Here is a 24,751-nt window from a genome sequence, read left to right on the forward strand (position 1 = left end):
CAAGTTATTAATTAATCAATTCATTATACAATTGCATGGAAGCACAAACAAATCACCAAAAACTAAATATGCAACAGAAATTAACTGACACGGTAATTTGTTTACGAATGGGGAAAAACCTCGCGACAAAAACCCCACTGGGTGATTTTCAGGTCACCACTCCCGAAACTCCACTATTATCAAATCAAGCGGTTACAAGTAAAGGAATCCCAAGTACCTTACCAACCTACAGTTGAACCCTTACCCCAATACCCAATTAGACTTGATCTGTAGTGACAGTTCCCACCTTTGATGCACGGCTCCCAAGTACGTGACTAACCAATGCGCGGATCCCAGTACGCGACTTCAAAACACCAACTTAAGGAAGAGAGGTTGGCTACAAAGTTCTTCAGTTCATCCTACACGATGAAGATTAGGAAGATGCTTGGTCACAAAACCCTTTGGTGCAAATACACAGCAACTTCTTCAGAGAATATGAACTAAGTCAAAAATTTCGTCTTTTGATTACAATTTGCTTAAACAGAGATTGCTCAATGTTTTTGCAACTTGTGTCACACTTGACGGCTCTTAAAACAATCCTTTTATATGTTTAGGGTTAGAAGAAAAGAAGGCCCAAAAGCATATTCACGGATCCCAAGAAAATCAGATTAGAAAATCTGAAATTATAAATCTCGACAGATAGCAGGTGTTGAGGTAGCTATCGAGCAGGTGTCGAGCTTTAATGAATTTGCACTTCAGCTTGCTTTTTCTTGGACAGACTTGGTGACTTCAACACTTGACCTTGAAACCTTGTTTCTTGAAGTATTAAAAACACCTAGAACTACCCAATTACAAGTAGAGTGCGTTTTGTCAAAGGATTAGCCAATTTACATAAATAAGTGACATATGTTCTTAACAAGTGAAAACACATATGTCCTAACAAGAAGGTTCTTCATCTCAAGAGATCAGAGGTTGAACTTCCGGAGGGGTGAGAGGGCTAGAAGGCCCTTGTGTTGATCTAGTCTCCCTTCTTAGTATAGGGGGTGTGGACTCTTTTTCCGGTGATTCTTTCTCAATCTCATCATCTTGTGACATGTTGTCCTCAACCTCCCCCTTCTTCAGGTTCAATCCTTCACCATCATCCATTTCCTTTTCAGATATAGTATCATCAATAACCACATTTATTGACTCCATTACCGTCTTAGTGCGCTTATTGAACACCCTATACGCTCAGCTACTTAATAAATAGCCTAGAAATATCCCTTCATCACTTTTAGCATCAAATTTTTTGAGATTCTCTCTATCATTGAGAATAAAACATTTGCTCCCAAATATTCGGAAATATTTCACCTTCGGCTTCTTTTCTCTCCAAATTTCATACGATGTCTTCTTCATTCCTGCTCGGAAGTAAATCCTATTCCCAATGTGACATGAAGTGTTCACAGCTTTAGCCCAAAACTTCTGTGGAAGGTTTTTGTTGAGTAACATTACTCGAGCCATTTCTTGAATCACCCAGTTCTTCCTTTCAACTACTCCATTCTGTTGTGGAGGCGTTGGGGCTGAGAATTCCTTCTTGATACCGTGTTCATTGCAAAATGTTTCAAACTTTGCATTTTCAAACTCTTTCCCATGATCACTCCTGATTTTGATGATAGGTACTCCCTTTTCATTCATCAGTCTCTTGCATAATTTTTCTATCTTGTCACATGCTTCCGATTTCTCTCTAAGGGAGTCCACCCAAGAATACCTTGAGAAATCATCAACTACCACCATAATATACCGCTTTCCACCCATGCTTTCTGTTTTTGTAGGACCCATTAAATCCACATGCAGTAATTCTAACGGATGAGAAGTTGCAACCACATTCACTTTAGGATGACTTGACTTTGTTTGTTTTCCCAATTGACATGGACCACAAACATTCTTCTCAATTTTCCCAAACTTAGGTAGACCAACCACAGCCTCAAGCTTTGAGACTTTTGCCACTTGTTTGTAATTTGCATGTCCAAGCCATTGATGCCATAACTCCAAGAGGTTTACCCGAGCACTTCGACATGCTATGCTGGGTTTGGGAATAACCCCATAACAATTATAGGTGGTCCTTAGTCCCTTTAGAACTTGAACACCTTCTTCATTCAAGATTAGACACCCTTTCTTTGAAAATTGGACTAAGAAATGTTCATCACAAATCTGAGTGATACTTAACAAGTTCACTTTTAATCCCTTAATATACAGCACATCAGTCAACAAAGGCAGACTCGGAATATCCACCGTTCCCTTTCCAAGAACTTGTGAATGACTACCATCTCTAAATGTCACAAATCCATCGTCCTTCTCTTTAAGAGTTTTGAACAAAGATTTTTCTCCAGTCATATGCCTTGAACACCTGCTGTCAAGATACCACAAACATGAGTTAAACACTTTCAATGCAGTATGAACAAAAAGACATGCATGAGAGAGACATTCTTGACCATCAAAGCAAGAATCATTTTTCCTTATTTCATTCAAGGATGAGTGAAGTTTCCTTTTTAAACGACCAAGTTTATCACATAACTGTCTATTTCTTCTCTCATATTCATAGACTAAGAACTTTGACTCACATAGGCTGTTATGTATATCATGGTTCCTATGAACTAAGGATTTCAGCATGTGAATAAAAATTCTAGCATGTTTCTTTGATTTAAATAACTCTAAGAGCGCATTACTAGAACAGTCCTCAAATATGCTCATTGAGTCATTTTCACAAACACTTTTACAATCCTTCATGGTGGTTTTTACTAAAACACTTTTCAAAACACACCAAGAGGTCTAGGATCACACTTAGGTATTAAAACCACAGCAAGTGTACACGCTTTGATACCAATTGAAAGCTCGAAAATGTGTTGAAAATACAAGAGCAATTTAGACCCCCCAATTAAACTAACGGCTCGATAGATTTTACACTAACTTAAGACTAAGTACAGAATAGTGTAAAAGCGAGCGGATAAAAAAAATAGCTACTCTAATCCATAAACTAAGCAACACAGTAGTATAATGGAATAAACAAAAGTAGGGAAGAAGGATGCAAACATAGAAAACATCGAGACGTGTTCTCAAAGAGGAAACCGAAGAACTTGGCGAAAAACCTCTTCGCTGCCCTCCAAGCGAAAATCGATCCACTAGACAATCAATTGGGATACATGGGTTAGCAAGAGACCCTCCAAGCCTAATCTACCCGATGTACCTAAGCCCTCTAAGCCCCTACTCCAACAAGACTTCTCGGAACCGTGTCTTGTCTAGCACCCCGGATCCCGCAACAAGCTCCATGTTGCATTTTCCATTCCAAGCTTCTTCCAATGCTTCCCAGCAGCATCAAAACATCACACAGCACTCTCAAGGGTGTGGTAAGTGTTTGGGCTATCAATCTCTCAATGGTGTGGAAATGGAAAGGGAAGGGTTGAGGAGATACCACAAGCAAGTGTATAGAGAAAGGTGGGGATGACAATCTCTAATTTACAATGTGTTTGGCTAGGGTTTTTCTCTCTGAAGCACTCCTCAAAAATTGTGGGTAAAGAGGGTATATATAGGATAGGCACAAAAAGTGTGAGTCATTCAGTACAAGCTGGCAGAACAGATAGCCTTGTGGGTGTCTCATGGGAAGGCCTTACCCGCGAGATACTCGCGAGACACAGCTGTCTCCACCTGGCCTGACTCTTCGCATTCCAGCATGTGTAGGGCACATATTTCATTTCGCGGGAAGCTAGGTCGCGACATACCCGCGAGAATTCTTCAGCCTCCAAATGTTGAGTCTTCACACTCTCTCTCTATCACACAACCCTTACAACAAATCCCACAATATATATAGAGTATAAACGATTGATAATAATTACAATCAAATTTGGTACGGAATAAAAGCCAAAAAAAATACATAGTTGTAAATAACAACTTTACAATGATAATTGATAATACTATTCACGTGTGCTTGTAGTCGCATAACTTAATAGATTAGTCATATGCCTTATTTTAATAATACATATGAATGGTTTTATCAATTATCACATAATCGATTTTACAAGACTTTCATCATTTCTGCAATCTAAAAGTCATTCCAACAAGAGTGAAATTTCCTATGTTAGGTTCGTTGATGAATTAAAGGAACAAAAAAATCTCCACATTGCTGCATTTAAGGTTAATTGCCTACAAGTTACATGGGAGTACCCCTAATTTTTAGCAAACTTTTAGCCAAGCATTGTCAGCCTCTTCTTGGGAAGATAGATCACATAATTGCCTCTTAGACTTCCAAGCACCTATCATTGCTGGCAAGTTACACAACTAAAGTCAATCCTCTTTAGTCTTTAGCATTCAAATTTATTGGTCTAGTTTGCTCATTCTTCCCAATCAAGTTATTAAAACCATTGAGAAAAAATGTTTAACAACTTCTTATGAAAAGGATGTGACACTGTATAAATTTTTTTTTCTTTTGAGAAAGAGCACTGTAATTTTATTTAACGAAAGGCTGATTCGGCTTGAATTACAGCAGAGAGGTGTGGAGGATGTCCACACCAATAATTCGCTAACATGTCTCGCATGTCTAGTAATGTTGTGAGTTGCACTATTACCCTCTCTTTTTACATGACACTGTATAAACTTTATCAAGCAAATTGGGCAAAGGTGGTCCAGCTATGAATCTTGAACGGTTTTTAGACCCCTTAACACAACAAGATTAACCTAGTTAATTAGCCAAGTGATTAACTTAGTCAAATTATGTAAATCTAGGTTATCACAATCAAACAATCATATCAAGTATATAGCAACGGAAAAGTAAATAACACAATGATATGATGACCCAAGAAACCACACGATAAAAACCTAGGGAGGATTTAACCTAGCTATCCTTAAGGTAAACTTGAATCCACTATCTTGAAAGAATCAAAGTTCATACAATAAGACTTACAAGCCCCCACACTCGACTTCTTATTGCTACCCACTAGTAGAACTTACTAATACGACCACATGCAAGCTCCGAGACCACGGACTCCTTCTTTCTTGGATTCACCACCAAGTACAAGCACCCACGCTTGTTGTTCTTTAAACTTCAATGGCAGCAACTGAGTTGATCATCAAGGTGTAGATAACATCTCCTCCTTGAAAACCCTAAACTTTGTGTAAAGGAAAGCTCCTCTAGATCTCACAAGAGATTTACACAAAATAGCAATATGAGCAACCTCTAAAATATGGCTAGGGTTTGCCTTATATACCTAAAGCAAAAACATAAAACCCTAAACATTTTAGGAGTTAGGGCTGAGTTACAATTCTACAGAAAAAACGCATCTGACCCGATTTTCAATTGATCGAACCTAAGCTTCGATCGATCGAACAAGGCTGAGAAGCACTATTAATTCCTGAATCATCTTGTTCCAACTTTACATAAATAATACAATTTTGAGCAAGTCTAAACATGACTAAACAACTTGTTTTGATCATGGTTTTCAAGTGATTTTAGCTTTCCCCCAAGACCAAATAGTTTCTCATCTTTGTGTTTGTTTATTGTTAATTTTCCTCTTTATAACCTAGGAAAGGAAGAAACACAATTTGACGACTAATGAAATGCCTAAAGACTTGGAGATACAAATTTTGCTATGGCTGCTGGTGATGTCTTTATTGTGATTCAAGTGTGTTTGTAAATCATGGTATGTCCTCATTAATGGCCAAAACTTCATCAATAAACACCTTCTCCATAACCAGACCACCTTGAACAAGAACGAGAACGTCAGTGTCCTCCTTCTTCAATGCAAGAAAACTTCCAATGATTATGTTTTCTCCAGGCTTCTATATGAAACTCTTGAAATATCATCAACACAACCTGTTTCTTCACCGTATTTTGGTATTGATAATCTTGTAAAATTTGACATCGTAGGCTCATCCAATGGTCTTGTTTGTCTTCTTGGTCTCTTCCCCTTGAATATTGCTATATGGAACCTGGCAACAAAAGAAGCAAAAGTTTTTCCTGAGTCCCACGTATCCAACCCCCAAGGCGGTGCTCAAATTCGAGATCTTGGGATTGGTTTGGAAGTCAAAACTACTGAGTACAAGGTAGTCAAGATCTTAGAAATCTATGACCGTAATCCTAAATTGACCAATTATGATTTGGAATTTTTTTACGAAGCTGAGGTATATTGTTTGAGTATTGATTCATGGAGAAAAGGTTAGTAGTTTGGTGCCGGTTATACTGTTTCATGTAGTTATAATAGGACTTGATGGGACTGATGAATTCAACCTCCCTGAACGATCTTGTCAAAACCGACGAGAATAGCGAAGCCATTCAATATAGCTAATAATGTCCCGAGCAGTTACAAGATCAGCTATACAAACCGTTGGATGCCTCATTAAGGCACACATTACGGAGCATGAGGCATTACCAAAAGAGACATTAAAGCCACATTAACAACCACAACGGCTAGGAGCTGTGGAAACATATATAGAGCTGTCGCAGCACCAATACAAGGTACATAGACACACTAAAAAGCATTACTAGTTATTCTGATAATATGTTATTTCCTATAAGCTTTCTTATACTGACTTTGGGAATGGAGATGTTGTGGTAGGCACCACACCAGTGACTACCTTAAGGGAGCTATCTTACCATTTTCACAGTGACATGGACGAACTCTCGGCTCCATCTGGACACACTTACAACGACTAACGAATCTGCATTTCATCAGTTTGGCGCCGTCTGTGGAGAGGACATTCTTTCATACTCAAGTTCAAAAATGTAGTTTCTAATCAACCTTTACATTCAGATGGAGTCCAACCAGGATTCAGCAGCCTTAGCTCAGCAAGTCTAGGCTCTTAGGCCACCGTCGAAGAGCTTACCAGACAGAATCAAGAAATGAGGCTACGGCTTCAACAGGAGGAGAATCATTCCAAAGCCAACCAAGAGGATGAGGGGGATAGCCATAGGAGGAGTGACCGTCGAAGTCCAACTACTCCAGACGAACAAAATTTAGACCTTCTCCGGGAGATAAGAAAGGAAATGGATGAGTTGAGGAATGCCATTAAGGAGAAAACATACTAAAGTATAGATAGAATGGTTAAGGCAACAGACTCGCCATTCACCACGATAGTCTTGGAATGCCCTGTGCCATTAAAGTTTCGTCTACCACAGCTTGAGCATTTAATGGACTTAAGGACCCCTAGGACCACCTTAACACCTTTAAGACAATACTAGGCCTTCAACAACCTCCTCCCAAGATATCGTGTCGTTCCTTCACCACCACTCTCAAAGGAGCTGCAAGGGAGTGGTTCACAAAGTTACCAACTTCGTCCATCGATAACTTCGAGCAGTTGAGCAACGCCTTTTTACACCACTTCGTCGGGGGACAACGCCCTAAGAGGCCCGTGGACCACTTACTCACCATTAGACAAAGGGAGAAAGAAACCTTAAGGTCGTACGTGAAACGCTTTACTTGCGAGACCTTGGAGGTAGACGAAGCTGACAACAAGGTGCAGTTAACGACCTTTAAAGCGGGGCTGAAGTCCAAAGAGTTCGTGGTTTCACTCGTGAAGATTCATCCTAAAACGATAGCAGAGATGCTCTTGAAGGCACAGAAGTACATGAACGCTAAAGATGCATTAGCCGCCATAAAGGATGTAGAAAAGCTGGGAGATATGGGAAGGAAGGAAGGCAATCATAGAGGACAAAAAAGGGAGCATCCAGATCATCGAACTAACGATGGGGGTAAAAGGAAAGATGAAAAAACTCCTCGAATGGTAAAATTCACTCCTTTAGTTATGCTTATTGACAAAATTTTGGCGTAAATTAAGGATGAGCATTACCTCAAATGGCCAAGGCCATTACATTCGTCCTCCAACGTCCATGACATGAAGAAGTACTGCCGATTCCACAAGGATCACGGCCACTACACAGAGGATTGCAGGGACCTAAAGGAACAAATAGAGGACCTTATACAGAAAGGGAAACTGCAGAAGTATGTGAAAAATGGGGAATCTAGTAAATTTAGATATGATAACAAAAACCATCACAAATTCTCACCCAATAACGAGGATTGTACGTCCCAACGCCCACCAAATGTGATCAGGGAGATTAAAACGATCATAAGTGGTCCATCCACAAGTGGGTCATTCAAATCTCTTAAGAAAGTGTATCAGAGGCAAGAGAACAGCGTCCACAGGATGCCCCCATTTAAACAAAGACAGATGGACCGAAACATGTGTTTCTCAGAAGAAAATGCTAGAGGGGTGAAGCAACCTTATGATGATCCTTTGGTCATGATGCTCGTGATAGAAGGATTTAATACCAGAAGAATCCTTGTGGATAATGGTAGCTTGGCAGAAATCATCTACCTCTCTACTTTCCAGCAGCTGAATCTAGATCCAGGAAGGCTACGCCCATTTGACTCTCCCTCTTCAACTTCAGTGGAGATAGAGTGTATCCTAAAGGCATAGTGACACTGATGGTGACAGTGGGGACTCACCCTAGACAGTTGACTCGTCAGCTGGACCTTTTGGTGGTAGACTTCCTTCATCATACAATGTTATCATTGAGAGACACACTCTTAATTGTTGGAAGGTAGCCACGTCTACTTTTTGCTTAAAGGTAAAGTTCCCGATAGAGAATAGTGTGGGCGAGGTGAAAGGAGATCAAGTATTGGCCAAAGAATGCTACCAGGCAATGTTAACTGCAAAAGAAAACCATACATGGATGATCGAAGAGAATGAGGAAGATAAAGTGGAAGCCCTAGAAACAGTGGAGTTGGTCGAAGGTGAGACAAAAAAGACGACCAAAATAGGGATGACACTAAGTCCCGAGATGAGGACTAGACTCATCTAGCTCCTTAAAGAGAACCTAGATGTCTTCGCATGAAGTCACGAGAACATGGTATATCCCTAAAAGTCATCCAACATAAACTAAGTGTGGACCTGAAGGCGAAGCCCGTCCAGCAAAAATGATGAGTCTTCACTCTAGAACGGAACCAAGTAGTTACAAACAAGGTCAACAAGTTGTTATCAGTTGGCTTTATTCAAGAGGTTTACTATCCAAAGTGGCTCGCTAACGTCGTCCTAGTGAAGAAAGCAAATGTGAAATGAACAAAGCCTGTCTAAAAGACAGTTTCCCTCTGCCAAGGATAGACCAACTGGTAGATTCTACCGCTGAGCATAGGTTACTGACGTTCATGGATGCTTTCTCAGGGTACAACCAGATAAAAATAGTTGAAGAGGACCAGGAGAAAACCGCTTTCATCACAAGTTAGGGGCTCTACTACTACAAAGTAATGCCCTTCGAACTGAAAAATGCAGGAGCAACTTACTAGAGGTTAGTGAATAAAATGTTCAGCAAGCAGATCGAGAGAAATATGGAAGTGTACATGGATGACATGCTTGTCAAGAGCAAGGAGGAGCCTGCCCATTTAGAAGACCTCAAGGAAACATTTGCCACACTCAGACAGTACCAGATGAAATTGAACCCCAGCAAGTGCGTCTTTTGAGTAGCCTCGGGGAAGTTCCTCAGATTTATGGTATCCCAAAGGAGGATAGAAGTAAACCTGGAGAAGGTACAAGCCATACTCGATATGGCATCACCCAAAACCGTCAAAGATGTCCAGAAGCTCACAGGAAGGATAGCAACACTCAACAAGTTTGTCTCTAAAGCGATGGACAAATGCTTGCCCTTCTTCAAGACACTAAAGCAAGATTTTGCCTGGACTAACAAATGTGAGGCAGCATTTCAAGAACTCAAGCGCTACCTAAGTAATCCACCCCTCCTAAGTCCGTCCAAGGAAGGAGAAAATCTATATTTGTATCTGGCAATATCAACCACAACCGTGAGCGTAGTGCTAATTCGGGAAGAGGATAAGAAACAACTCCTAGTTTACTATGTTAGTCAAGCTTTCCAAGGGGCAGAAGCTAAGTATCCCAGAATCGAAAATATCGCATTTGCGCTGATAGTTGCTTCACGCAAGCTACGACCATACTTTCAGGCAAACCCCATCCTGGTAATCATAGACCAACCCATCAGGAAGTCCATGAACAAGCTTGAGGCAGTCGAGAGAATGGTCCAATGGGAAAGCTATCCTAACCTCAGAGCCACTAGCCATGGAAAAACTAGAAAACAAAGGGAAAAAGATGAATCCTAAAAACCCCAAAACCCAGAAACAAACACAAAAGAAAAAGGAAAGAAAATCAGAAACTTATCATAGTTTATGACTATGACGAAAAGAAAAAAGAAGCAAGAAAGAGGGAGAGAAGCGTACCTCAAAAAAGGGGAAATATAGAAAGCTCAACCACGCCACGCACCAGCTTGAAGAAGAATTGCAGAGAAAGGTTGGAGAAGAAAATACTCAAAGCAATGATTGGGAGTTTGGGAAAAGTGAAAAGGAAAATGAGAAGATGAGAAGTTTAAAAACCAAGGCTCAAAAAACTGAAATTCAGCGAGAAACCCAAGAGTCATACCAATTGGAGCATTAACTCCATTGATCATAACGTGCCACGTGGCCACAACACGTATGGCGCCGCCACTACGCATTTAATGCGGAGTGAAATCCCAAGAGTCATGTACAGCCCAAAAACCTTTCATCTTCTATGATCGTCATGACACATCACGATGATCACAGAATCTGCGGGCAGCTAATAGGACTGACGAATTCAACCTCCCTGAATGATCTCGTCAAGACCGACGAGGCCATCCTCTGAGACGAGCTAACCACATGTCCATATCACTGACGAGAATAGCGAAGCCATTTAATACAGCTAATAATGTCTCGAGCAGTTACAAGACTAGTTGTACAGACCGTTGGATGCCTCATTAAGGCGCACATTATTGAGCATGAGGCGTTACCAAGAGAGACATTAAAGCCACATTAACAACCACAATGGCTAGGAGCTATGGAAATATATATAAAGCTCTCGCAGCACCAATACAAGGTACATAGACACACTAAAGAGCATTACTAGTATTCTCATAATCTACTATTTCCTATAAGCTTTCTTATACTAACTTTGGCATCGGAGACGTTGTGGTAGGCACCACACTGGTGACCACCTTAAGGGAGCTATCTTACCATTTTCACAACGACACGGACGAACACTCGGCTCCATTTGGATGCACTTACAACGACTGATGAATCTGCACTTCATCAAGACTTACACAAAAGGGATGTTTTCTTGGTGGGCAGTTTGTGGTGATCTCGAGAGCATTTTATCATTTGATATTCGCAATGAGGTATTCCTAACAACACATCTACCAAATGATAACAGTATGAGCATATCTTATGATAATTGGACAAGTTTTTTTGAGTTTAATGAATTATTTTCAAAGGTTAATTTTATCAAAGACAGAAAAAAGTCGGAGACTTGTTTTATATTTGGTCGTTGCTTGAATTTTGTATTGGACGACCTCTTATGGGAATCAACAAACCATTAGGATTTTGGAAGAATGACATCATGTTCTTGGGAAATGATGAGGGCCAATTGGTCATGTATGACCCCACTACCTAAGAGATGACTAATCTTCAAATTGATGAAGTACCTGAATCTCTGCAGACAATTACTTACATGGAGAGTTTAATTTATGTCAAAAGAGAGAGTAATTTGGAGAAGACGAAAATTCATAGAAACAGTTCAAGTCTCCTCTATATTTGTTGTAAGTGTGTCAACGACATACATGGATTTATTTTTCCATATTTGCTAATAAAATTTTAGTAAGTGATGTATTTTATTTATTTAGTTATTATTATTTTAGGAAGTAATGCGTTTCTTTCTTTTTTTTTTCTTTTTCTTTTTTTTTTTCTTTTTTTTTTTTTTTTTTTTTTTTTTTTAGAATGAACTTGTGTGATTTTATTAAGGTAAATGAACTACATCTGAATGTAAAAATGAAACAACATGTGATGGGGCATCTTCCATCCATACTTGAAAATCTGGTATGTGTATAGCATGTTTCGCCAGATTATGAGCTACAATATTTCCGTTTCTCTTAATGTGAGAATACAACAAACTTACAAAATTATATGCAACCAACTTCACATCCTCTACCAATAAACCCAGTGAGGACATATTATGGTCTTCTGCCTTTAAAGCTTTGATTACACCAAGCGGGACCCCTTCGAGTATGGCTTTTTGGAAACCCAGGTCGTACACGAACTGTAATGCTTTAAGTGTTGCCAACGCTTCTATCTCCTCTGCCTTGTAAGCTTGGTTTAATTTTTCTACACAAGGGGCCATAATATCTCCATTATGAATCCATATTATAGTTCCAACACCCGACGAGTTTGAATTTTTGAACATTACGCCATCAAAATTAACCTTGACAAAACCAGCTTGTGTGAAGGTCTCCACCTTGTTCCTCTGATGCCACTGCTCCCAAGCTGCAATTCTGCAATCCGTGTGGTTACCTGGTATTGCAACAACATGGTCCTTGATTGTTCTGCCACCTGATGAAGCAGACTGGACTGAAGGTTCAACTGGACTTTATTCTGCTGACTCCAAACACTCCAAGTCGTAAATGCAAGTAGCTCTAGGGGCATTCCTTTGTCAACCATCCATGACAGCAACTCCTTCACACCTAAGAACCCAACTTCATGCCTGAAACTCCATAGTACCTGATCAGCCCACACCACATCTAACTCCAAACATAACCATAAAGCATGCTCTGCATCTTCCACATCCAACTTACATCTTTCACAGATTAGGTCATCAATTATCTTCCTCTTCATTAGAGCTTGTTTTGTCAGCAATACATTACGACAAGCTTGCCAAATAAAATTTTTTACCTTTGGTGGGACTTGCATCTTCCATATCGCTTTCCTAACCTTCTTATCACAGATTGGTGGGGCTTGTGGATGAGCTAGCAACTCTGATTCCTCTTTGAGGAATCTATAACTAGACCTGCATATGTAGTGGCCGGAGGTGGAGTAAGGCCAATAAAGGGTGTCTTCCACTACACTTCGACTAAGGGGAATTTTCTTAATCATCTCTGCATCATCTACCCCAAATAGACCATCCACCAACTCCTCATTCCATCTTCTTGTGACCGGATCAATAAGTGAATCCACAGTGTGATTCTCAAAACTCTCTAGAGGACAAGTCGGCTGCCATGAAGGGTGTTTTCTTGGCAGCCAGCGTTGTTGCCAAATGTTAATTTTTTTTCTCCACTTCCAATCCTCCATATTGCTCCCCTTTGAATAATGTCTCTCCCTCTAAGGATACTCTTCCATGCATAAGATCCCATCCTTGAATCGGTTGCCTCCATAAGTGAAGAGTTTGGAAAAAAAACATGCTTTAAAAACTTTATAGAAGAGTAAGGATGTATTATGCAATAGTCACCATGCTTGCTTTGCTAGGAGAGCATCGTTGAACATAGCAAGATCTCTAAAACCCATACCTTTAATAGTCTTGGATTTTGTCATCTCCTCCCATTTAACCCAATGGATTTTCCTACGGTCACCCGTTTGCCCCCACCAAAACTTCTTAATTAGGGTCTCAATCTCATTGCACAAACTTGCCAGCAATTTGAAGCATCCCATAGTGTAAGTTGGGATAGCTTGTATAATTGCCTTTAAGAGCACTTCCCTTCCAGCTTGAGAAAGTAATTTGGCTTCCCATCCTTGAAGTTTCTGCCATACCTTCTCCTTTATGTAGTTGAAGCTTTCTTTTTTTCCACTTGCCCACAAGAGAGGGCAGCCCAAGATACTTCTCATATTGCAAGATTTTTGGAACACCAAGGGTCACCTTAATTCCATGCTTCACATCTTCCGATATAGACTTGCTAAAGAACAAGGAGGTTTTACTTCTATTTATTTTTTGTCCCGATGCTTCCTCATACACTTTTAGTATGTCCATCACCTTATTACACTCCTCCAATGTTGCCTTGCGTTTCTTGATTGCCCGATATTTCATATCCTTGTATGTATTGGTGCAACAAATAACCATGAGCAAGGGTGGAGATAATTTTATGTTTAAGGAAGCATGCCTGAAAAAGAGGGTTCTCGTGATAATCTTTTCTTAGACACTTTGAATTATGAATCATAAATTAGAATTATAGGGGTATAATTTATGGAATTTCTCTGATTGAAGACATACTCATTTGTTCATGTATCATTCCAAGGACCACCGATAATGGTGGGATAGCTCATAAATCATAATGTTAATTTTATTTTATTTTTTTTGCTTAAAGAAATAGCTAAGGGTTTATTTGGAATCCGTTTATTTTGCTGAAACTGAAAACTTTTTGCTGAAAATACTGTAGATAAAGGCAAAAGTTAGCTGAAATAGTACAATGAGACCCATGAATAGTACCAAAAAGTGCAGTAGAGTCCATGAATAGTAGTAAAAATAAGTTGAATAGTAAATAAAGTTGGTTTTTTAATTTGAAGCCAAATACACACTAAATATGAGAGATTTTAAAGTTACAAATGATATTGCACTAAAAAATTTAGATTTGTTGATTAATTTATTTTGGAATTGAAATGATGGGACCAACAAACCTTCTTGCCTAGACAATAATATAAGTCACCTACGTCTATCCTGCCACGTCATGGACGAAGTAAGACAAGCCATTCAATGAAGGATTTAATGCCTCGGGCAGTTACAAGACAAGATGTCAAACCGTTGGAAGCTCATTAAAACCTACAGCACTAAGCCTGAAGGTGTTACAAAGAGGCACTAAAGCCACATTAAGGGTCACAATGGCAAGAAGCAATGAAGCCGTACATAAGCACCCCCCCAAGACCAAAAAAGGTACACATTCTGATATTCCATTATGCTATTGCCCTAATATTCTCTGAAAAAAAGTCTTCACATGCTAACTTCATCATCGGAGACTTTGTGATAGGCATCACATCGATGACCACCTAAGGAAGGTCCCTAACGACAATTGCAAGCACAGCTAATGAGGTTGCTGACCCATCTAGATGAGTCTACTTGACTGACAATTTTTGCTTTATCATGAAACTTAGCTTAGTTATGCAAATTGGAAGATGAATCGGGAAACATAAAGTAAAACACAAATAATGAGAGAAGTGATTTGTATTCTTTTTAAAAGTTCAAGATTAAAAGATGAACTTTTAAAAGGTAACAAATCAAATCCCATCCAAATTGGGACAACACTATTTTAATAATTTGATAGTTACGGCCTCTTGGCTTACGGCAAGGGTATTTTTTGAGATTTTATTTTTTGAGAAACAGATATTTTTTGAGATATGGATGCGTGTAATCATCTAAAATTCTAAATCCAAGTGGGTCCAATATAAGTAGGGGTTAAAATCCAAAAATAATAATAACACACGTCTCGTGTGTGTGTATATATATATATATATTTTTTTTTTTTTGGGTTTNCAAAAAGTGCAGTAGAGTCCATGAATAGTAGTAAAAATAAGTTGAATAGTAAATAAAGTTGGTTTTTTAATTTGAAGCCAAATACACACTAAATATGAGAGATTTTAAAGTTACAAATGATATTGCACTAAAAAATTTAGATTTGTTGATTAATTTATTTTGGAATTGAAATGATGGGACCAACAAACCTTCTTGCCTAGACAATAATATAAGTCACCTACGTCTATCCTGCCACGTCATGGACGAAGTAAGACAAGCCATTCAATGAAGGATTTAATGCCTCGGGCAGTTACAAGACAAGATGTCAAACCGTTGGAAGCTCATTAAAACCTACAGCACTAAGCCTGAAGGTGTTACAAAGAGGCACTAAAGCCACATTAAGGGTCACAATGGCAAGAAGCAATGAAGCCGTACATAAGCACCCCCCCAAGACCAAAAAAGGTACACATTCTGATATTCCATTATGCTATTGCCCTAATATTCTCTGAAAAAAAGTCTTCACATGCTAACTTCATCATCGGAGACTTTGTGATAGGCATCACATCGATGACCACCTAAGGAAGGTCCCTAACGACAATTGCAAGCACAGCTAATGAGGTTGCTGACCCATCTAGATGAGTCTACTTGACTGACAATTTTTGCTTTATCATGAAACTTAGCTTAGTTATGCAAATTGGAAGATGAATCGGGAAACATAAAGTAAAACACAAATAATGAGAGAAGTGATTTGTATTCTTTTTAAAAGTTCAAGATTAAAAGATGAACTTTTAAAAGGTAACAAATCAAATCCCATCCAAATTGGGACAACACTATTTTAATAATTTGATAGTTACGGCCTCTTGGCTTACGGCAAGGGTATTTTTTGAGATTTTATTTTTTGAGAAACAGATATTTTTTGAGATATGGATGCGTGTAATCATCTAAAATTCTAAATCCAAGTGGGTCCAATATAAGTAGGGGTTAAAATCCAAAAATAATAATAACACACGTCTCGTGTGTGTGTATATATATATATATATTTTTTTTTTTTTGGGTTTCTTGGTTTCAATGTATTTTTTGTTAGCGATTTGAAAATTGAGAATTAAGAATTTCGTGGTGGATTGGTTCGGAAATGAAGAGATTAGGAGACGATGGAAGCTCTTCGCAATCTAAGTTGCCGTCTGGTTCTTCGAGTGGAGACTCGTAAGTTTCTTTCTCTTTCTGTACGCTTTTCTCTTTTGTTCTTTTTTACAGTTTTTTTTTGCTTGATTCTTTAAGTTCTATTTGGTTTGCTAGAGAATGTTTTGTGTGAGGAAAGTATTTTTCTTTTTGCTTGGTGATTTTTTTTTTTATATAATGGAGTTAGCTGAATTTTTGTGAGGTGAGAGAGAATGGGTTATGTTGAATTTGAATCATGATCTTAGCCGGTTTTGTTAATGGGTTCTGCTTTTGTAATTGGATTTAATTTTTAAGAAACTTAATGTGGATAAATTTTAATTGAAAGCTTGGGAATTGGATGATTACAACAATGAGGGAATTGGATTTTTTTTTTTTTCCTTTTGAATCCTAGTTTTCCAAGCAAATGAGAGCAGGCAATGTCACTTTAGGCTGCCATCCTTTTCTATGGTTACCCTGATTTGCTTGATGAGTTCACAACAGTTTTACCAAAAGCAGCATCGCTTTTAGCACAGAATGCCCCATATCTAAGAAATTAATTTTTAACATACATGTGGAAACAAGTCTTTGGATACTCTCCATTTGGAATCTATCCATTTCATGGATGGATAACATGATTTAAATGACACTCGATACATTGTCAAATCCAAGGAGGAAAAAAAAGTAACCTGAAATGGATACAAGATCATGTTACGTTTCTTCATTTTATTCATAATGGTAAGCCAATAATCATTATCTTTTAGCATCGTTGCTTCCCATTTTAATTGTGATCTTATTGTTGTCCATCCAGAGCTGGACGATGACAAAGCAATGAAAAATTACCTGCAATCAAATTTCAATATAATTTTTCTATGTTTGAATATTGGTAATTTATTGAATTTTTTTTCCTTAACTAATAGGTACCAATGCTCACCGGGGGCTGTTTGGGATAAACACAAACTTTTCTGTTGCATTTTGGGTCAATAACTTAATTGTTTGTTTGTTGAGTATGGAAATACAATAAATCTAATGACATACATATTGTTTCATAAATAACTCTGATGAGAACAATTTTTACAATATTTTTCACAAATGCACTTCAACTCTTTATTGGTTTTGTCTTAGCCAATTATTAGTTTCATTTTATTATCTATCATTAACAACTTGTCACTTTCATAGATATGAAAATTGTTGTTACTTAAGAGGGATTTTTTTTTTTTTTTAATAGCTATGCTTTTTAATTTTGAAAAGTTATAGGGACACGACTTTGACGCGGTCCAAAGTGAGTGGTGAAAAATGAGGGTCCATGTGTTAGTAATTGTCAATTACTCACAATCAACCATTTTAGCAAGTTGTGGTAAAAGTTATGACAAATGGTATAGTCATCGAAACACTTATTTATTTTTGGGGCAAATTACACTTTCACTCTAATTTTTCACCCTAATTACACTTAACCTTCTGAACTATCAAACACATGATTTACCAACCCCCCCCCCTCCAAAAAAAATTATAATAATGTTTTAATGTCACCCTTATGCCCTTTTTTTTTAATATATTATATACGAAGGAATTTAGCATTAAAATGCCAATTCACCCATCTCAAAAATTAGTCTTCAATGCTAATAGAGTGGTGTCTATTATACACATTATAGTGTACTTATAGTATGCACAAGTTGCAATTTACAAGGCAATCATGACTTGTGTGTACCATGTGTACACTAATGTGTATGCACTAGTAATTATCTTTTTTAATGTGTGCGCACTAGTAATTATCCTTTTTAATATTGGAAAAGTTAACGGATGTTCTAAGAGCATTTATTTAAGAAATTTTTTTAGAAATTTTTTTTGAGAAAAAAAAAATTGTTATTTTTTACGGCTTTTTATGTTTTTCATAAAAGTACTATTAAAATTTTTCTAAAATTGTCTATTAACAAATGCCTAGCCTTTTCAAAGAGGAAAAAAAATGTCCTAAGGGCACCCATTACAATAACATATGGGTCCCTTGCCAAAAAACCCACTGCACTTGTAGAGATCTGTTCAAATTTTTTTGATTCATTCATACTAAAGAATAGAAGGCATCATAGTAGCAAATAGCTTATAAAGTGGTATAAACAAGTAGTACAGTTCTACATAAGGAGGAACATTCAAAAAGACAAAAATACTCGGATTGGGGCTAACGCATTGACTTTTTTCGCAATCACCAAGTCAGATATCATTCTATCCAAAATTAATCATAAAATTCATTGTAATACGAATTGAATAGTAAATAACATCTAATTAGCAAGAATGTTTGTTAGTAACAGAAAGAATGTAATTATCCAATAATTAAAATTTCAAAATATGTAGTTATTTTAATTGTTAATAAACCATCATAAAAATTAATTGTTTTTTTTTTTCATAAAAAGTTTCTAAAAATATTTTCTAGAGCATTCGTTAGCTTTTACCTATAAGAGAAACCCCCAAATTTGAATATCTTTTTTCCTAACTAACCAATCTTTCTTTTTCTTTTTTCTTTTTTTGAGAAAGTTTTAACTAACCAATCTAATCACTTGATAATGATTTCTTTTTTAAAACACTATATTGAATTCAACCATTTATAGTTTCTAAAAAAAATCAACAGTTTACATCATTTGGCTTAATAATTGTCATAAGTAGATAGTAATTTATATATACATATATATATAATATATTATACGTGGCAAGTGTTGTCCCAAGGACCAACGGGTCTAGACCCCAAGTGTGTCCATATAAGTAGACGTTAACATCAAAATGGGAGGGAAAAAAAAAAAAAACAGAAGCCGCGTGGAGAAGAGAGCAAGAAAGAGAGACAGAGAGAAGTGTTGGTGCAAACAAGAAGTAAAGCCTGTAAGTTATACTTCTTTTTACTGTTTGTTTCTCTAAATTCAGATAGCGAAAAATGAATTCCTAACTTCTGATTCCTATTTCCAACAGCAAGATTTCACTCCCAAAATCATTTTCCAGTGCTTACACTATAGTTTCTTTCTTGCATCTCTTTTATTTTCTTTCCCGATGTTCTGCAACCTGCAAGAGCTGGTTTTCTTTGGTTTCTTTCTTTCTTATCCTTCTTGGGCAAACAAGTTTGCTTTAACTGCTTCTTACTGAAGAGATATGTCATTCAACTCTGCTACATCCCCTGAAACTCTTTTTTCTTTCATGGAAGATATATGCTTTTTGTAGTTCTTATTATTAATTCCCAAATTCTTATAGGGTCTCTTATTTTATGTTTCTTCGTTTCTTTTTTTCTTGGTTAGTGACTTGAGATTTGAGAATTTCGTGGAGGATTAGTTTGGAAATGAAGAGATTAAGAGATGATGGTAGCTCTTTGCAGTCTGGTTTTTCAAGTGGAGACTCGTAAGTTTCTTTCTTTGTATGCTTTTCTCTTATGTGTTTTTTTTTTTTACAATTATTTTTCTAGGTAGAATTTTTTATTCCTTAAGTTCTGTTTGTAATTTTAGTTTTTTTGCCTTTTCGTTTAACCTTTGTAATGCTTTTGCTTGGTTTTGTAATGGGTTCTGCTTTTCTGTAATTGGAATTTAAATTTAGGTGTCTTGTGACATATGATATGAAAGCTTGGAAGTTTTTCCTTTTGTGGGATTTTTTTTTTCTTTTTGTTGATACCGTATCAGCAAGTTATAAACTTTTGTACTCTCATAGAGATCACATTGATTAGTATGAATACGTTATGTTTATGGAATATTTGTACTATAGATGTAGTGGAGGCAGAGGAGGCAGTGATCAAACGGAAAATGATGCCTCAACCTATCTCAAGGAAGTGAAGGAAACGCTTCAATACCAAAGAGAGAAATATAAGGTGTTCCTTATGGTCATGAAATTTTTTTTTGCTCGAAGGTACAGTAATTGCATGTATGAAGATTTTGTCTTGGATTAATGGACATGCATCTAAAACCTAACGGATTATGCTATTGTTTGTTCTTCCAGAACTGATGCTTCTAAAGTCATTGCCAAAGCGAAGGAATTATTTGAAGGGCATAATAACTTGATTTCTGGGTTTAACATCTTCTTGCGAAAGGCCCTTGACATTAGTGAATTTTGGAGAGCTATAATTATGATAAAGGTGAAATTATTGTTTTGCTCTGCTGAATTTCAACTGCAAATGTTTATTCCTAGCGTTTTAATGATGACCTTTGTTCCTACAGGAGTGCTTTCAAATGATGTAACTGTTTGTATGATAATCTTAGACATTCTAAATGAGTTCCAGAAGGGGCACAAGGACATAAATACCGTCCACAATCAGGTAAATACATGCTATGGTTCTGTTTGTTTCACTGCTCTTGTTTTGAAAGGTTTTCTTGTTTATGTAATTTTCAGTAATCTTAAGAGGTTTTTGATTTACAATTTTCAGATTTCCATTCTTCTTAATGGTCATGCGGATTTAATTGATGAGTTCACTAGATTTCTTCCTAAAACTGAACCTGTTTCAGCAGAGAAATGGTATGCCAATAAATCTATTTCTTTCATCATTCTATCATTACTTCCAATGTTAATAGTGCTTACCAGCCAGAGCTTGACAATGACAAAGCAATAAAAAAATTCCAATGTTCATTGCTCAAATCCACACCCCTTTTGGGGGGGGAGGGGAGTTGTGAGAAAGATCAGGGAAATTTCATTTTAAACTTTAGGGGTGTAATAAATAAAACCATGTTGTTTAAAGAGTAACAAATTAAATTCTAAAATTTTAAAAAGTAACAAATAAAATTAATCTTTGAGATTGTAACTAAGAAGTAACAAATTAAGCATCAGTCCTCTCTACATCACACATCTAAATTTATTTGATTTTTTATTTCAGAAGTAACTAATTAAATGCCACATCTCTTAGTCAACCTTCTCATTTATTTTTTAATTTTATTTCATCGATGTCAAAGTCATCTCATTAAGATAAATAAAATATTTCTAACCTGCCCTAAACGAAACTTACTTGAGTCTATTCCACACAATTTTTTCTTGTCCCAAAGAGGGGACGGGATGGGGATAAGGCACTCGTGTTCAAACGCTGCATCGTTGTCATCCATAATCCCAAAAGACCAAACACCACGTTAGAACAAACAAAGAAATAGAATATGAGAAGACACCCCCAAGGATTTCACATTTTAAGAACTATTTTGCACTGGCTAGTGTATTACTCTTTCTTCTCAGTAGGTCACACTCAAATCACTTCCCCAGAACAACTAAATTAAATCAAACACAACTACATAATCTTAAGAAACTGTACCTAATTTTTCTGTTAAAATAAAGGGAAAATTTCTCTTTAAATTCTATAGTTTAAGGGTGGTCTAAATTAAACGATAATAGTAAAAGTATATATAAAATGAAAAAAACTTTTGAAAGATAACAAATTAAATCCTATCAAAATTGTTGCAAAACCGTTTTGATAATATGATAGTTAGGATGAGAGGGACTAATGAATTTCCAAATGCAACATTTCACACCCAAAATCTTTTTTTTTTTTTTCCCAGTGCTTACACCTCTTATCTAAATATATAATTAGTAGTGACCAATCTTCTCTCCTAATACTCCTATCCAAAAGAAAACAAGAAAAGCTGGTGTTCTGCAATTTGCAAGGGCCGGTTTTCTTTTTCAATATCTTCTTTGGTTTCTTTTTTTCTTATCCTTCTTTGCACACAAATTTGCTTTCACTACTTATTATTCAAGACTCATGTTGATAAACGATTGCAATATCTTTCTTGCAGTATCTTTAGTCTGATAAAATTCTTCTTCTTCTTCTTTTTTGTAAATTCTCAAGTTCTTACTGGTCTTTCTTTTTGGGGGGGTGGAGGGTGAGGGGGGTGTTTAGTGATTTGAGACTTTTGAGGTGGATTAGTTTGGAAATGAAGAGATTAGGAGACAGTGGTGGCTCTTCGCAATCTAAGCAGCTGTCTGCTTCTTCGCGTTGTGATTTGTAAGTTTCTTTCTCTGTACGCTTTTCTCTTTACATTTTTTTTTTAAATAGAATTTTTGATTCTTTAAGTTCTGTTTGGTTTCCTAGAAAATCTTTCTGAGTAAGGTTCATTTTTTGCTTTCTCAATTAACCTCTCTAATGCTTTTGCTTGATATTTTTCTGTATGATGGAATTTGCTGAATTTTTGGAATCATGCTCTTGACTGGCTTCATAATGGATTCTGCCTTTTTTAATTGAAATTTAATTTTAGGCAAGTTTTAATGTGAGGATTTTTCAAGTGACTTTGACATACGATATGAATGCTTGGAATTTTTTCCTTTTGTGGAATTTTTATTTTTTGGTTGATAATTTGAAGATTACAAAAATTAATGGAGAGAGGGATTTGAATCTTAGTTCTCCAAGTAAAGGAGAGCAGGCAATGCGATGAGAAATTTGAACACTGGGACTCAGTATGCTGTTAAAATTGACTGGGTATCAGCAAGTTATAAGCTGTACTCTCATAGAGATCACATTGATTGTACAAATATTCTGTGTTTATGGAAAAACTGTACTATAAATATAATAGTTTGGGATGATGTGTAATTATTTTAATTATATGTATATTTGTGGATTTGAAGCTATGCACAATCCCAAACCCCAGTAGACGGTGGTGGTACTCTGGGGAAAGTAACATTGAATGACGGCTTGAACTATCTCAAGGAAGTGATGGAAACATTTCAAGACCAAAGAGAGAAATATGACATGTTCTGTAAGGTCATGAAAGATTTTAAGAATCAAAGGTACACTCATTGCATTTATGCAGTTTTTGTCCTGGAATAATGGAACATTGCATCTAAAACCTAATGGATTGTGCCATTGTTTCTACTTGCAGAATTGGCATTGTTGATGTCACGATCAGGGTGAAGGAATTATTTGAAGGGCATAATAACTTGATTTCTGGATTTAACATCTTCTTACCAAAGGGGTATGAAATAGCCCTTGAGGATGATGAGGCTATCAACATTTTGACCAATATAGAGGTGAAAATATTGTTTTGCTCTGTTGAATTTCAACTGCAAATGTTGGTTCCTTGCGGTTTAATGATGGCCTTTATTCCTACAGAAACGCTTTCAAAATGATGAACAAGTTTATATAGCATTCTCAGACATTTTAAATGAGTTCTGGAAGGGGCGCAAGGACGTAAATAAGGTCTACTATGAGGTAAATATATGCAATGGTTCTGTTTGTTTCACTGCTCTTGTTTTGGAAGTTTTTCTTGTTAATGTAATTTTCAGTATTCTTAGAGGTTTTTTGTCTTACAATTTTCAGATTTCCATTCTTCTTAAGGGTCATGCGGATTTAATGGATGAGATCAATAGATTTCTTTTTTCCAAAAGCTGAACGTGTTTCAGCAAAGAATGTTGGTTTGTGAATTGTGAATATATTTTTTGGCTCTGTTGAATTTCAACAGCAAATGCTGGTTTCTTGCAATTTAATGATGAATTTTGTTCCTACAGAAACACTATCATCAAAGAGATAGACATTATAAAGCATTCGTAGACATTTTAAAAATGTACAGGAAGGAGCACAAGGACAAAACCAAGGTCTACAATGAGTTAATAACCGTGGTAGATATATGTTATGGCTCTGTTTGTTCAATGCTCTTGTTTTATTGGAAAGTTTCTTATTCAAGTAATTTTTTCAGTATTCTTAGTGGCATTGTTTTTTAGTTTTCTTAGTGGTTTTTGTTGACAATTTTCAGGTTTCCACTATTCTTTTTTATGATCATCCTGATTTTCTTGCTGAGTTCACCTTTCTACCACTAAGTAGCATCACTTCTAGCACATAATGCCCCATATCTGCGAAACTGGTTTTAGTATAATGAGAAGAGCTCTGGCATGCCCACATACATGCGGAAATGGTTAGTGTTAGGATCCTTCCCATTTGAAATGGATCCATTTTACGGATTGACACTCAATGCACTGTCAAATTCAGAAAGTAAAAAGTAACCTGAAACGAACTCAGAGCCTGTAACATTCTTCATTTTATTCTTTTGAATGGATTCATAATAGTAAGCCTATAAATCTATTTCTTTCAGCATTCTAACATTACTTCCCATGTCAATTAAATTATGTTTGAACTTTGGTAATTTATTGAATACTTTCCCTTAACTACTTGGCACCAATGCTCGCAGGGGGCAGCTTTACAGTGGTTTAGCATTTCATTTGTTACTTTTGAAAAAAGAATCAAATAAATTTATTTTTGAATTGGGGATGGGAGAACTGGAACTATGACTAGTTACTTCAATATCAAGAGATGTCAATTGAACAATAAGGCTCTTCACAACTACTTTCATCACAAGTTGCAAATGAAGCGAAAAAAACATTGGGCTTT

At 36.8% G+C, this 24,751-nt stretch overlaps 2 protein-coding genes across 7 annotated transcripts; both read left to right on the top strand.

Annotated features, from left to right (window-relative positions):
* Positions 1-5,597: 5,597 nt before the first annotated feature.
* LOC111986229 (uncharacterized) lies at positions 5,598-8,424 on the top strand. Its single transcript, XM_024017864.1, has 4 exons — positions 5,598-5,630; positions 5,704-6,129; positions 7,156-7,728; positions 7,783-8,424. The coding sequence occupies exons 1-4, from the start codon at positions 5,598-5,600 to the stop codon at positions 8,422-8,424; spliced, it is 1,674 nt and encodes a 557-aa protein (XP_023873632.1).
* Positions 8,425-18,804: 10,380 nt separating this feature from the next.
* On the top strand, positions 18,805-24,457 carry LOC111986234 (paired amphipathic helix protein Sin3-like 2). 6 transcript variants are annotated; one of them, XR_010632602.1, is made up of 12 exons: positions 18,805-19,305; positions 19,713-19,812; positions 20,170-20,310; positions 20,401-20,716; positions 20,825-20,913; positions 22,256-22,378; positions 22,996-23,157; positions 23,250-23,397; positions 23,480-23,578; positions 23,687-23,781; positions 23,875-23,985; positions 24,120-24,457. XR_010632602.1 is itself a non-coding variant. In XM_065782450.1 (10 exons), the coding sequence occupies exons 2-10, from the start codon at positions 19,754-19,756 to the stop codon at positions 23,756-23,758; spliced, it is 1,209 nt and encodes a 402-aa protein (XP_065638522.1). In that variant the 5' UTR covers positions 18,805-19,305; positions 19,713-19,753; the 3' UTR covers positions 23,759-24,053. The 6 variants fall into 6 exon arrangements, 1 of the variants encoding a protein (XP_065638522.1); XR_010632604.1 differs by having other exon boundaries at positions 23,875-23,961; XR_010632605.1 differs by having other exon boundaries at positions 23,687-23,777.
* Positions 24,458-24,751: the final 294 nt, after the last annotated feature.

This window comes from Quercus suber, unplaced genomic scaffold (assembly GCF_002906115.3).
Source record: "Quercus suber isolate HL8 unplaced genomic scaffold, Cork oak 2.0 scaffold_302, whole genome shotgun sequence".
NCBI lineage: Eukaryota > Viridiplantae > Streptophyta > Magnoliopsida > Fagales > Fagaceae > Quercus > Quercus suber.

Excerpts from the sequence above, each read along its gene's own strand:
- LOC111986229 (XM_024017864.1), top strand. The coding sequence starts at position 5,598 with ATGGCTGCTGGTGATGTCTTTATTGTGATTCAA. Across the intron at positions 5,631-5,703 it reads ATGTCTTTATTGTGATTCAA|ACCACCTTGAACAAGAACGA; the intron begins GTGTGTTTGTAA and ends CTCCATAACCAG. Across the intron at positions 7,729-7,782 it reads ATGAAAAAACTCCTCGAATG|GATGAGCATTACCTCAAATG; the intron begins GTAAAATTCACT and ends GCGTAAATTAAG.
- LOC111986234 (XM_065782450.1), top strand. The coding sequence starts at position 19,754 with ATGAAGAGATTAAGAGATGATGGTAGCTCTTTGCAGTCTGGTTTTTCA. Across the intron at positions 22,379-22,995 it reads GCTTCTTCGCGTTGTGATTT|CTATGCACAATCCCAAACCC; the intron begins GTAAGTTTCTTT and ends GTGGATTTGAAG. Across the intron at positions 23,398-23,479 it reads ACATTTTGACCAATATAGAG|AAACGCTTTCAAAATGATGA; the intron begins GTGAAAATATTG and ends TTATTCCTACAG.